This window comes from Limulus polyphemus, unplaced genomic scaffold (assembly GCF_000517525.1).
Source record: "Limulus polyphemus unplaced genomic scaffold, Limulus_polyphemus-2.1.2 Scaffold1316, whole genome shotgun sequence".
Classification (NCBI taxonomy): domain Eukaryota; kingdom Metazoa; phylum Arthropoda; class Merostomata; order Xiphosura; family Limulidae; genus Limulus; species Limulus polyphemus.
Genome location: NW_013666926.1, coordinates 147,503 through 161,455, shown reverse-complemented (window position 1 = coordinate 161,455; position 13,953 = coordinate 147,503). Strand labels below are relative to the sequence as shown.

At 34.6% G+C, this 13,953-nt stretch overlaps 1 protein-coding gene across 4 annotated transcripts in view; it reads right to left on the bottom strand.

Moving 5' to 3' along the window:
* The window catches only part of LOC106463068 (polyribonucleotide 5'-hydroxyl-kinase Clp1-like), a 199,043-nt gene that overhangs the window by 148,380 nt on the left and 36,710 nt on the right, over positions 1-13,953 (bottom strand). For 3 of the 4 annotated variants that reach the window (XR_002611405.1, XM_022390475.1, XM_013923039.2), the window contains exon 2: positions 10,791-10,868. Coding sequence is in view for 3 of the 4 variants with exons in the window: in XM_022390475.1 (XP_022246183.1) it covers positions 10,791-10,868 (78 nt within the window). In the remaining variant the exon portion in view is untranslated. The remainder of the gene's footprint in view (positions 1-10,790; positions 10,869-13,953) is intronic. The other variant, XM_022390474.1, reaches the window with a different exon arrangement.

Genomic DNA, 13,953 nt, shown 5'->3' with positions numbered 1-13,953 from the left:
CACCATTTACATCCTTTTCCTCCAGCCACGACCATTTGAACTTGTTCTTTACCTTTCTTTCTATGCTACGGATATCTGCCGATCTGTCTACTTGTTTGTACATTTCAATTGATCTATTATCGCTTCGGTAAACACCTTTGAATAGATAAGGCTCTTCAATTGTCTCGCTCAATAGAAAGGTACACAAAAGAATGACCGCATTTTCTAAAGCACGTTTTTGAGATAAAATCTCGTTCACGTGACATGAACTTTGCATTATAAGCATACAAGGTCTCGTACACGCCAGCAAGCATTGCGAGACTACAAAATGGCGGTGCCCTGTCGCCGAATGTAAACAAACCGCGCGATTGCATAAACGCTTATCTATGGCATGGAACACCAAAATCAAATAAATAATTTTAAAAAATGTGTTTCTCCGGAAGAAAACCGGAGGTTTTCAGGATTTTTTAAAAATATCCGGATTTCCGGATATATCTGGAAGACTTTCATCTCTGAACATAATTATCATCATATCTGCTGAGGAACCAACATCCAAAGAACAGTAAAACAGTGAACAGCAAAAAGGGGTGCATCTCCAGTACATCACCAGGTGGCATTGGGAATGTATGATTCAGTCTGCAGTATGAGGAGGGTACCTAACCCTACACATGTGAGAACTTATGTGGCTGATCCAGCTCCAACCATCACATAACTGCCGGGAACTAACACCCAGGAGAAGGTAGGAAGAAAGGTGCCTTAGCCGAAGGGATGAACTGCATGTTGGTGGAATTGGTAGGATGAGCATCAACACCTTCTACACTGGCAGAACATCATTTCCCTACTCTCATTGATTGAGTAGACTTAGAAGGAAGCCTCCATGGTCCACCATCCCAGTGGCTAGGAACTCGTAGATGGCAAGGACTCCCATACTCCACAAGGAGGAGGAGGAAACGGTGTGTTGGAGAGTTTGGAAGAACACTGCACTGAAAAAAGTGCAATGAGTAACCTTAATCCCTTATTTTGTAAATCAGGCCAATCCTGTTATCTACAATACACAGATAATCTGGGATGGGTAGTAATCCCTGTATGCTTTACTCATGTTAGTCCATGAATGCACAGACCGGGACAAAGATCTTTATGAAGCAAAATACTGCAAAGCATACTTACAAGTGATCTTGCAGACCACCCCATTTCAACAGTGGGCATATATGACACGTTTTACAGTGTGGATTTATGAATAAGTATATCTGGCCAGGCAACACCTGCTATTGAGTAGGATCCAACTATGTGACAAAGGCTCATTCAAAGAAAAAAAGAGCACTTAACCACTCAAAAAAAGATCAGTGGAGCACAAAATGGCAACAGGAGTAAGACAAAACCCTATGAAAGAAGAAATGTTTAGGTGGTGCAGAAAATGAACAATAAAGGAATGGAGAGTGGTTCACACATCAGCACTAATGATGTTTTTCAGCGGATGATAGAAATGAGCAGCCAGGGATGTGGTAGGGTGACAAATTTAATACACAGAAAAGATGACAATCATCATGAGAAAGGGAAGAATAAGTCAGGCACATCAACTGTCGATTCGAACCCATAAGGGTAATGGGAGAAAGATCAAGAGCCTAGAAAGGATTCCAAGGAATAAATAGTTGGGAGCAGAAACCACAGAAAGAATCAGTTCACACCATGTAACAGTGCAGAGCCCTGACCAGACAGAGGAGGCAGTCAGGATTAGAACAGTCATAAAAGTGTAACACCAGAAGGAAGGAATATAGGTGAGAAGGTGGAATTACCCTTCTGAGCAGCCAAAGATTTGTGCAAAAAAGAACAATTGGGGAAAAGGTTAACATAGGAACTGTGAAACAAGGTGTGGTGGACATCAAGAGCGAACACATCCAAATGATGACATTTACACACCAACAGGGGGAGGTAAAGTGTCCTTAAAGAGAGGTGATAAGAATAACATGTCGACAATTGTTCCAAAAGAGAAAGGGTAACGGTATGAAGGATGACATTGAAGTTTCAACCTGGAAGAGAGGCAGGGTTAGGAGGTCAAGTGATGTAGAGGGAAGGGAAGAAAAGGGACAGGTTCAGTGAACTGAAGACACAAGCATAACATGTAAAATGAAACGTGGGTAACAAAGCCATAAGATATCCTGCAACAGTGGAGACTGAAAAGTCTCTGTTAAAGTTCCACGTTTGAAAGGAAGTGATATGGAGAAGGTTAGGACAGGATGGAGGATAACCTTGAGGTATGGTACGTATACTACTTTCTTTGGTACACTGCCATGGAGGAAGGACATACAGAATGGGAAATCAAGGATACCACACACTGTGAATGTCCAGCCTGCCAAGCCAGGGACCATAAAAAAGTCACACATGAAGCCTGAGTGTAGGAACAGATGGATGATGTGTGCCACACTAGGTCTGATAAAGGAGTGTGGGGAAAAGAGGAAGAGAAGGTGACACCAGTAGTTGGTGCAGAAGTGGAAATCAAAGCTGAGCTGACCAATATGGAGCAACCAACAGAAACAACACCAAGTGGTCTGGATGATGGAAAGAAACTGGGGAATCAGAAAAATGGGAAAATAAGCATATAGGTAGAGACCCAACCAATCCTGAAAGAGAGCATCTGCTGCTCCAGCCAAAGGATGTGGAACAGGAGACTAAAACTGTGGAAGCTTAGAATGGAGATGAATTTAAAAGTTTCCAACTGAAGAACACTCCACTGGGCACAGAGTTCCCAAAACACTTGCAGGTCCAGTCACCTCTCCTTGCCTGTAGATGTATGACACCACTGTCAAGTTGTTGGAATGCATCATCACCAACCAAACCTAAAGGACCAGAAGAAAATGAACCAAAGCCCAATAAACTGCAAGGAGCTCCAAAAGATGGATATGAAGAAAGGCTGCTGAGAGAGTTTGCTGCCCTGAAACCACCCACGCATCCAGATAAGTCCCCAAACTGGAAAGAGAAGCATCCATAAAAAGGTAACCTTCTGGTCGAGGAGGAGAGACACTAATAGTGGTGTTCTCTCAATCCAACCATCAGGCAAAATCAGTCTGTAAGGAAGGAGGAAGGAAGAGAGAGGTGTCCAAGAGAACCTCAACAAGGCTCCCCTGGTTTAACAAAATCCACTGAAGGTGATGCATGTGGGTACAACCAAGAGAGATGAGGGCTTCCAGGGAAGAGGAGGAGATGCTGCAAACTGAAGGGGAAAAGGTTGGGCTCAACTGAGTAGGGAATTGAACAACACTCCAAGATGAACTGGGTATGGCATGGGGATGAGGAATGTTTTCTCCACCTTCACCAACCAACCAACCCAAGCCACTTCTCTAAAAAAGTGAGTATGAAGGACAGACTTGACCTGTGAGGAAGCAAGTAGCCAGTCATCCATGTAATGATAGAAACATAAGCCCAAGGAATGAAGAAGACAGGCAAATGCCCAGACCACCCAACAAAAACATAGGCAGCAGAGACGAGTCCGAACGGAAAAGCCTGGAACTGAAAAACACACACCCCAATGAACAAATCAAAGATAACGATGGGCTGCAAGAGTAAAAATCCAATGAAAGTTGAGAAAGGACTCCACGGTAAAATGTGGGAAGACATAAAATTCCAGAAAAGGTGGATCTCCCTGTTCGATGGCACTCTTGCAAACCAAGTCCCAGATGCTGGCAAGCAACAGGATCCTGAGGTCCTGGGAAGGAAACCAGATGCAGAGACAAAAGAGGAGGAGAATTGAAAAGGAGGACCAGACCTTCTGAAACCATCTTCAGAACCCAAGGGTCCATGGCAAGTTATCCTCAAATGTGGAAAAATCTGAGTAGCCTGGCCACCACAGGTCCTGAATCCACAACATAATCATTGAGACTACCAGTAGCCAGGAAGATGGTGCCTGAGGGATTGAAGATGAAATTTAGGAACAAAAGAGGCTGGAACCAGCAAGAGAGAAGAAGGAGAACAGTGAGACACAAAAACAGGTACAGGAGGGGTTTGGGATAAGTTGAAGGCCAGGGAGGAGAAAGAGATATGTAAGTGGGCTGCCTCAACCAGGATTCCAAAGAGTCAGAAATGTCACCATAACCTTCTGGTGTAGAAAAGGTGCTATGCACAAATCACGCAAAGAGAAGGAAGGCAAATGAACATCCCAACCCCCAAAATCAGGGTGAGACAAATACAGGAAAACTGGGGGTAGGAAAACAAAACCAAAGTATTACGGTCAGATCCCACAAAAGGACAAGCAGCTCCAAATGCTGTAAGTTTAAAAACATTTTATAAACAACATTTTTAAACAACACTACTAATTTTGGCTATAGGCCTATATCATGTTTAAGTTAGATGAACACTTCTTTAATTGTTGGAAATAAAATAATTTTCAAAAACACATGCAAATATGTATGTACAATAGTTGACATAAGATACTAATATTCATGAAAAATATAATAAATACAGAAACATCCAAGCTTGCTAGATGGAGTACATATTTCAACATTTTTTCACATATATGATTCATGCATGTTTCAAAGTATGTTAAACATTTTTAGAAATCCATACTTTAAGAAACTGGTACTCAAAACAGGGTTGATCTAAGATGTAAGTAGAGGGGGTTACATCTAACTTGTAACTAGCACTACTGTTAAATATATTATTTTTGTTGCTCTTTTATTTTTTTAACTTCATACTACTAGTAATTTTAGTGATAAAACTAATAAGAAAGCCTACAAGTGTTATTATGTATAGCTCAGGTGGGTTTATAATCCAGTGATTGCAAAGCATATATTTTTAATTCCAGTAATGTGATTCATATGAAAGGAAAAACAGTTAAAAGACAAGTGCTTCATATTTGGTATCAAAAATTAAATACTTATAATTATATTTAGAAAAACAGTTATAAAGTCAACATCTAAATTAATACTTTAGCATTCCTAAACAAAATACCTGTTTTCAATTTCTTTTTAAGTCATCGCTTATACAATTATAGCAATTGTATTTTCACTTATTTTGGACATCAACAATACAAAAAAATCTTTCTTGCAATTAGTCTAACTTCCAAACAATGAAAAATCAATTTTGTAACAAGTATATGCTATAACAGCTGCAGGTCTCCTAAGCAATACTAACTCTGTTGTAAAGAAATCTCTAAAGCCTAGATCACACATGCATATTTAATGTGTGTGGAAAAAACAAAAGCATGAAAATTTACCATGGTAATGCTTAAGTATCATTTGTATTCATTTATGAAAAATCAGTTATTGGCTCAGATTGCTGTAGCCTCTAGCTGTGTTGACATCAGAAAAATTGAAAAAAAATATTTTCAAAAAAACATTGTCATTTAATATTTCTTTTTGATAATATATTATTTTTGTTTAATTTCTGAAAAAAATGGGGAGGATTGGAACCCCTAAATCTGTACTTACATATACAACATTAAATAATAAACATTTCAGAAAAAATTAATGAAAGGGGTGGAATGAGGGTTTGATCCCCATGGATCCTTTTCCCTAAGCCCACACCTGCTTATACAACATTAACCCTATCGCCCCAGGTATTTTTTACTATGCATGACACAAGGTTTTAGTGTCTTACATTCAAAATTTTATTAAAGTACTTTTTGTTTATGTTGACTAATTAGAATAGCATAAACTCTTAGCTAATAATCCATATTTTAATAGTACACAAGTTTTAAGTTCTTAATTCTACAAGGCAATATTTAAAAAAATCCTGAATTTCCACTAGTGTGACCCACGTGATACATTTTCTCTTAGCATGTCATCATCCCTATTTTATCCACCACCCCTTGAAAAAGTATGAAATTAAATGTAAAATACTCTCTATAAAATTGTCATTGCTCAAACAAACCATAATTTTATAGCCTTCAATTCTGTTTGGTTACAGAGTTATCGAACAGAAAATCAGACCTCTCCTGCCACACCCACCTATCACATCCTCTCTTTCACAATTCGTTGATAGTTCTCTTTTACGTTTCATTATACATTACCTAAAACCAATAGAAAGTCAAGGTTTTCATCTATCAAATCACGTATTGTATAACATTGTATTCTGAACAAAATATCGTCAATTTCACTCACACTACAAGATTCGTTCCCATGGGAAAGTTAACGACTAGCTTGGATGAATTGTCGGCTCTTGTTGCATATTTAGAAAGCCAGAAAACTTTTGAGAGGTAAGTGAATTTGTCTACTTTTTGCATGTTATTAGTCTACAATCTTTGTGCATTATTTAATTAAATCAAAATTATTAAGTGCATTACTATCTATAGTATAAAAATTAGGGTACACTCTCTTCGAAAACCAAAAAGCAAGAAAAAAGAAGAGTGAGTAAGTACTTTATTTCTTGTTTTTCATATGTATTCTTTATTTATTACTATAAAAGTAACTAAAATATAAAAATATGGATCTTTTGAAATTATTTATGACTAAATTAGGTAAAATAAGTAAAATAATTAAAATGATTCACAAGACACGCATGCGAGCAACTCGTGGGGAATGTAATTCGATAGCATAACGTGAGCTGCACATTCACCAAGTGATTTACAACTTATAATGGCACAGATAGTAGTTAGACATGATTCAACAGGCAATAAAACAAAAAATTTAATTATACCTTGATGTATACTGTTATGAACTTAGAGCTACTTATGATAAACGAATGTAATTTCATGTTACAATTTGAAGTCATTCTAGAAAAAAAAAGGATAGTTTAGGTTTATTTCAATTTTTGTTTTTGGTGGTTATGAGGTCGATTGAATTGACTGATCCTGTTTTGAGATAGGGTAAAGAAAGTAACAGATAAACTATAAATGCACTTTTGGGACGAGGAAAGTATTTTTAACTCTAAGTTGAAAATTACTTTTCACACGAACTATTCAAAACAAATACTCAATATCTTCATGGACAAATCTCTATTTTATTAAAAGTACTTCACTAAAAATATGATTTTTTGTGTGTGAAACACTTACAATATGAACTGAAAGACTACCAAATTTTGTGAAGATATACACACTATATTGAAAGTTAGAAGTATTAAATCTAAAAAGACTTTAATCGAGTACCGACCACGTGACTGAGCCCATGTTGAGAGAGTTAAATAACATAATTATTAGTCTTTGAAGAAATGAGTAAGAATTTGTCTTCCTGGACACCTCCTGTGGATTTGCAACTGCTCATAAAAAATTAAAGAATACAGTTAATAATTTCAGGAACAAAATAGATGGTGATCTGGACTCTTCCCATAGATCTGCAACTGCTAATTCAATGCTAAATAATAGAATTAGAAACATAACACAGTATAAGAAAAATAGTAATTTTACATAATTAATACTTGAAACCATCATTTCTTGGTGAAACTCCATAATTACAAAATTGAGAAAAACAAAAAATAACTGCACACTTCACAAATATTTCATTTATTATGACCATGGATTCACCATTAAAGGTGTCACCAGATACAAATGATGAAACTATAATCATACTAAATGAAATATTTGTGAAACATGCATTGTCTTTTTTTCCTTAAGTCAGTAAATTTACACTTTATTTAACATTTAAATAGCCAGTGGGTACTACCAGCCAGTTGCTGCCCTCTAGTCAGTAGTATGATTCGTAACCACAAAGAAACATATTGCCAATATTGGCAATTACTTAGATAATTGGAAGAATCAAAAATGGTAAGTAACTGGAAACCCTAATTTCAATTAGTCGATTATATTTGTGAAAATCAATTTAATCATAATTTCAATCACTCAACTGCTGGAATAATCAAAAACAAAAATAATTGGATACATTAATATCAATTTGTTGATTACTTTTGTAACAATCATCGAAACTACGATTAATCAAGTAGTTTATGAGAAACTAATCAATGTAATAGCTGCTCATAGGTAATTGATTATATTTATTAATTGATTAAATCACCCAGCTCTAATAGTAGTGTAACAAAAATATTATTTTGCTTGGAATGCTTAACACCACCTAATTTCACGTAATTAGGGTGTTTAATAAAGAGATAATAGAAACATATGAAAAAATAGACTTATATAGTTTTAATGCTTAAAATGACAAATCTTAAATTAACTCTACAATGGTGATAGGTGTGGACTCACACCAAAATAAAGCTGAAAATAATGTAACTCTTAATTTTAATGGGCTGTAAAGCCAACAGTATAAGGTTTTTTCAAAAATGTGGAACATCATTGCTATGTCAAAATGTTGTACAGAAAACAATAAAGTCACTTCAGTAGGACTCCTCGGTAAATAAACATCTATCTATGAGGATGATAAAAGAGATATTAGAGTTAAAGTCATGAATAAAAGAAATGATATTAATGACAGAGTAAAACTAATGAAATGTACATCTGAAAATAAGAAAGTCAATTGCATTCACCTACAAATCAATGAAAAGAGTGATTTCTGCAATTTACAATTGACTATGTAGCATACAAGTGTAAGTGGAAGTTGCTAATTTATGTTGTAATCTCTTTGTCAGGACACAAAATTAATGTGTTTCTTGTGTCAAGTGCTCCTAAAAATCATGATAGGAATGTAAAAATTTAAAAGGATAGGCATGATTGGTACAAATTGTTTGAGATAACCATTTTATATTTTTAGAAATAATTGTCTTATGCTTCATAAAACAACAGTGTCATTTTTAACCATATAAAGAGGAATTTTCTCTGAATGTAGATCAAGATATCATATTTTGATGCTATGAATTCATGATTTCACAACCTTAAACTAACGCAAATTAAAAAATACTTTCATATAAATGTCAGCTAGTTTCTCAAAATTAATTTCCAATAAATATCTTATGGCAGTTAAAAATTTGGATTTTGATAACTGTGCTTGGATGGCACTAAAAAGTAAAAGGTTGTTTTGCACCTGCTTGTGAATTATGAGACAGTTTGCAAAGTTATAATTTTCCTATACTGAAAATGTATTTCTGATAAGCACAAGATTACACAAGATTAGCTATTCTTGTTCAGTGCTGCCTTCTATATGCAAACATTTTCTTTACACATGCCACAAGCCTTCCACTCCCCCCCCCCCCTCGTTAGAATTAGTATACAAGACATATTCCAGAGGAGGGTAGTAAGAGTGAGACTAACATTAGATTCGGGAGCCTCCCCCCAAAGAGATAACAAGGAGACCAACAACTGGTGATCCAAAAATGGATATTCTACCTGATGGTAAGCAAGATCATACTGATCAGATGCTCTCAGGGGACACAGCATACTGATCCCTTCACCTAACTGGGAAAGTGATCTGCATGTACTCAAATATTATGAGAGGGAGGAAGTATCAAAAATGGTTGAGAAGAATGCTCATGCAACAAATAAGGATGAGGGGAATAAAAAATAGGGGAAAGTAACAAAATATCACAAAACCTGAGATACAGAAGGTGTTTGGGTGCCTTACAAACTCTTCGATGATCTTAGTTTCCAACATGTGAACGTTGCTTTGTCTCTTCTGCCTCATAATTAACATGAACCATTTTTGGTCAGAATTGTCACCAGTGATAAAAAATGGATTCTCCATGCAAATATTAAACGCCAAAAACAATGGCTCAGTCCTAGACAAAAACCACTTCCGACCTCAAAACCTGGACTCCATACACAGGAGTAATTCATTTTGAACTCCTCAATCCACAGCAAATTGTCAATGCAGAGATCTATAGTCAGCAACTGGAACATTTAAATCAAGCCCTTCATCAGAATCCCCTTTCCTTGCCAATTGGAAAGGTGTCCTTCTCCATGACAATGCACATCCACATGTTTTTTGCTTAAAAACCACGTGATTTCTTTAATTAGGGCATTAACAATTTGTTTGTAAGATAGAAAAGCATCATCAATAAGAATAAAGACTATTTCATTTAATAAATGTTTTGTTTTGATATATAAGTTGTTTGGGTTTTTTTCATCTAAAAAAGCGGCAATAATTTCTTGACAACTTAATACTAATTTCAACAAGGGGGAGTGCAATATTTGTAGCATGCGTGAAGAAAATGTTCGCATATAGAGGGTAGCACTGAACGAGAATAGCTAATCTTGTGAGAGAGGTAAGTGCCATATCAGAATGAATAATGTCACAAAGTGGCAAGAGAAGAAAGGTAGATAAGCTTGGTAGATGATCATTTGATGGATTAGCTACATTCCTATTCAGCATTATAACCCTATAATTACAATCTCAATATTAGTATTTTGAGTAAACTTCCATTGCATTCTTGTTGATATCTTACATATATTTTTGTCATATAATCATAAAGTGACCCAAAACAAAACTATAAATCAGGATGCCTTTTCGAGCTTTCAAAGCACAAACAGTCAAATAGTCACACACAAAATTAAATTCACGTTATTTGTTATAATGTATATTAATGCATGTTTTTTAAAGCCAGTGATAAAAAATTGCTTCCATATTATAGATGTCTAAACTGGCATCTACGTCCTGGTATTAATACAAGTACTTAAAATTTATTCTGTAATTAATCAGCTTAGATCAAAGTTAGTTTTAAAATTAACTGCATTACTGAATTATCTTTACATATATTCTAATAAGTTTTAGAAAACAATTCAGATTGAAACATGTATAGTCATTTCTACATGCATGTATGCTACTATGACTTTCTGGATTGTTAAAGTAAATCTATCTATATTATATTTTCTCAATTTAGTTTTCTTTAAATTTAATGTTCTTCATTCTGTCTACTATTTTTGTGAATGAGTAAAAAAGCATTTCATTTTATTTTAAAATCACATAAATGTAAGCATGTTTATAAGGATATTTCCAAACCTCTACTGTCACCTTTTCTTTTCCCTCTACCTCAAATCTTAGTTCTGATTCTGCATCTAGTTTAAATTCTTGAACTTTCTGTAAAAAAAGTCAAATCTAATTAGTATGTTCAAACAAAAAAAAACAGAAATTCAATATACAGTCACTAAACCTAATTTTTTCTTTAATATTTGTTATCATTATATATATTTAATTTCGATATATTAATTATTCCAATTAACAGCAATTATGTTTCTAACATTTACAGTCAATTTCTTTAGTATGATTTTTATATTCTTTCAGCTAGCTATTATGCTATACAAGTAATGTTGATTAAACTGAAAAGGAACACTACATCTTAAATATCTAACACAACTGTGGAACAGAAAATATGAACAATTCATCTAGGATGTAAAATGTGGAATAACGAAACTTAAATGTATTATGCCAGTACAACTTTGATAAAAAATAGTTAATGATATGAATGCATATATCTATATTAGTCTAAGTTACAATGTGATTAACTTAAAATAACACACACACATACACATAGTAAATTAGATTTTCAGGTTCAAATTCTATTAACAGTTAGGAAAAACAAATTTTTTCTTTATTTGAGGACATTTTATTCACAGAAATTTCTAAACTTCACAGTGAATAACCTGCAGTAGCTGAATCAGAGATACCTAATTTGAGGATTTACAGATATTTGGCAAATAACCAGTATACTTCAAAAAGTGTAAGAGTCAAATCTGACATTTAATAACTTTCTTTTATTCAGAGCACCAAATAATGATCAACAAAAAGTAAACAATTTTATAGAATAACATTATTTTATGTTAGGAAAACTAAATAAAGCATCACAAGAATTATATAGAGGAATATCTGCTCTTTTTATTGGTTATAAACATGTCCATTAGCCATTTAAAACTAATTAGCAAACAAACATAAACATCAGAGAAAGAGAGAGGAGGAGCTTCTTTGATAGGTTTGACAAATCTATTGATATCTCTGCAAATCAAGAATGTAGGATGTTCAAACTTTAGATTTTTACTTTTAATTATATTTTAATTTACATTTCTATTTGGCTGGAAACTGTAGAAGCCTATTACTGAAATTATGAGTTTCTGAAATTGAGAAATCAGAGCTCAAACCATATATAGCACTGCAAAATGCAGACTGATAATTTTTAAAATATGTCCTTTTGAAATTTAAGAATTTAAAACTTACATACTATAAATGTTTGAAATATAGACTACATTTTCATTCTAAGTTTACTGACAAACATTGATAATAGTTATTTAATAAAATTTAACACTGTAAATGGTAGAGACATGTACAAAAGATTCAGGCCCATATGCTTGGGGTTAATTGGAGCATATTCTGTACTTTTGAAATCTTGTGTCCTCTGACTCTTTTACCTTAGAACACAACTCAAATAAATGAAAAGCCATTATCCTATCAATCCTCTATCTAACCTCATACAATAACTACTATCACCTCTTATTATTCTATCCTCAAGAAAAAATAAGTAACAGATATTAACTTATCTTTATATTATCCTCCCTTCTTCAAAATTATTCTAGAGAAGAAGTTGGAGGGTTTTTTTGGGTAGAGTTGCAGAGGTGGAAAGGGAGAAATGTAAATTGCTTGAAGTGGTGGCGGGGCTTAATAAAGAACTAAAGCTTCTGCACACAATGGGTACAGTTGACAAACAGGATTTCAAAGGAGCTAAGAAAGAAAATAGGGCTAGAAGCTTGGAAAATAATGCATTTAGGGGGCAAGGATGGGCTTCGACTTAGGTTAAGCAACCAGTTAGAAGCACTTGCTAGTGATGAGGGGGAGCAGGTAGGGGAAACAGATGGGATTACAAGGGATGATAGTGTAAAGGATAGAGAACTTATAGTTGTAGGTGACTCTCTAGTTAGGCATGTAAATAGAGTAGCATGTGGAGTAAATAGGAGCAAAAGAATATGCTTATGCTATCCATGAGCAGGAGTACATGATATAACTGAGAGAACCAGAGAGATAGTTAAGAGTGCTAGTAGCAATGCAGTCTTTGTGGTACAGGTGAGGGCTAATGATGTAAGGAAAGATGGATCTGAGGAACTTATTAATAAGTATAAAACACTGATAAGGACATTTAAAGAAAGGGGTCACAGCTTGATTTTGTTAGGGATATTGCCAAGAATAAATTGTGGGGATGAGATACTAAGTAGGTCACTAAGATTGAATGGCAGGCATAGATTGATATGTAGGAATCAGCAAATAGGCTAGTTGGATTTGTGGAATAATTTTAAGGGGAAAGTTAATATTTTTGGAATGGATGGCTTACACTTAAACAAGGCAGGGGCTAGCATGTTAGCAAGGGCTATTAACTCAGCTGTAGTGGTACATTTAAACTAGGGCTAGAAAAAGATGAGGGCTATGATATTAGTAAAATAGGAAATATAATTGACAGGAAAACATGTACAACAGGCATAAAACATAAACGTATTTTAAAATCTATAACTAACTGTTACTATTGTAATGCTAAGAGTATTAGAAATAAAACTGATGAGTTCTAAGCAGTTATGGAAACTTAGGAGTTTGATATTATGGGTATCACTGAGACTTCGTTGGATTTGAACAATTTTGATGAGAGAAGGAGGAGGGGTAGCTTTATATGTGAGGAGAGAATTGCATCCTGTTAAGTTAACCCTATCGAGACAAATAGGGGTCAGAGGGCATGTCATCATGTTTGTAGATTTACATTCAACATTTTATTTAGTTATCATTTTGTAAATGTATGTCAATAAGTTTAGTACCAAATTGTAGATTATAATTTAAAACTAAATATTAAAAAAAGGCTAAATATTGATTTTTGTGTGTCATGTAGTACGTGGCCTACTGGGTTTGGTCAGACTACATTTTGTGATGCCCACAATATGTCTATAGTTTCACAGAAATTAGAAACTCAAATGTTCAATATTGGCAAGCTAGTATATAAAATAAAAAACCTCATACTTTTTCTATTTGCTGAGATACCATGATATTTAGCAAACCCACCATATTTGCTCTGCCCACCATTTCATCATTTGAGAAGACTTAACATATTTTTCGGTGTATAAGACGCACTTTTTTACCCCAAAATGTTATGTCAAAAACTGCTTGCGTCCTATACACTGAAGGTATGAATAATATA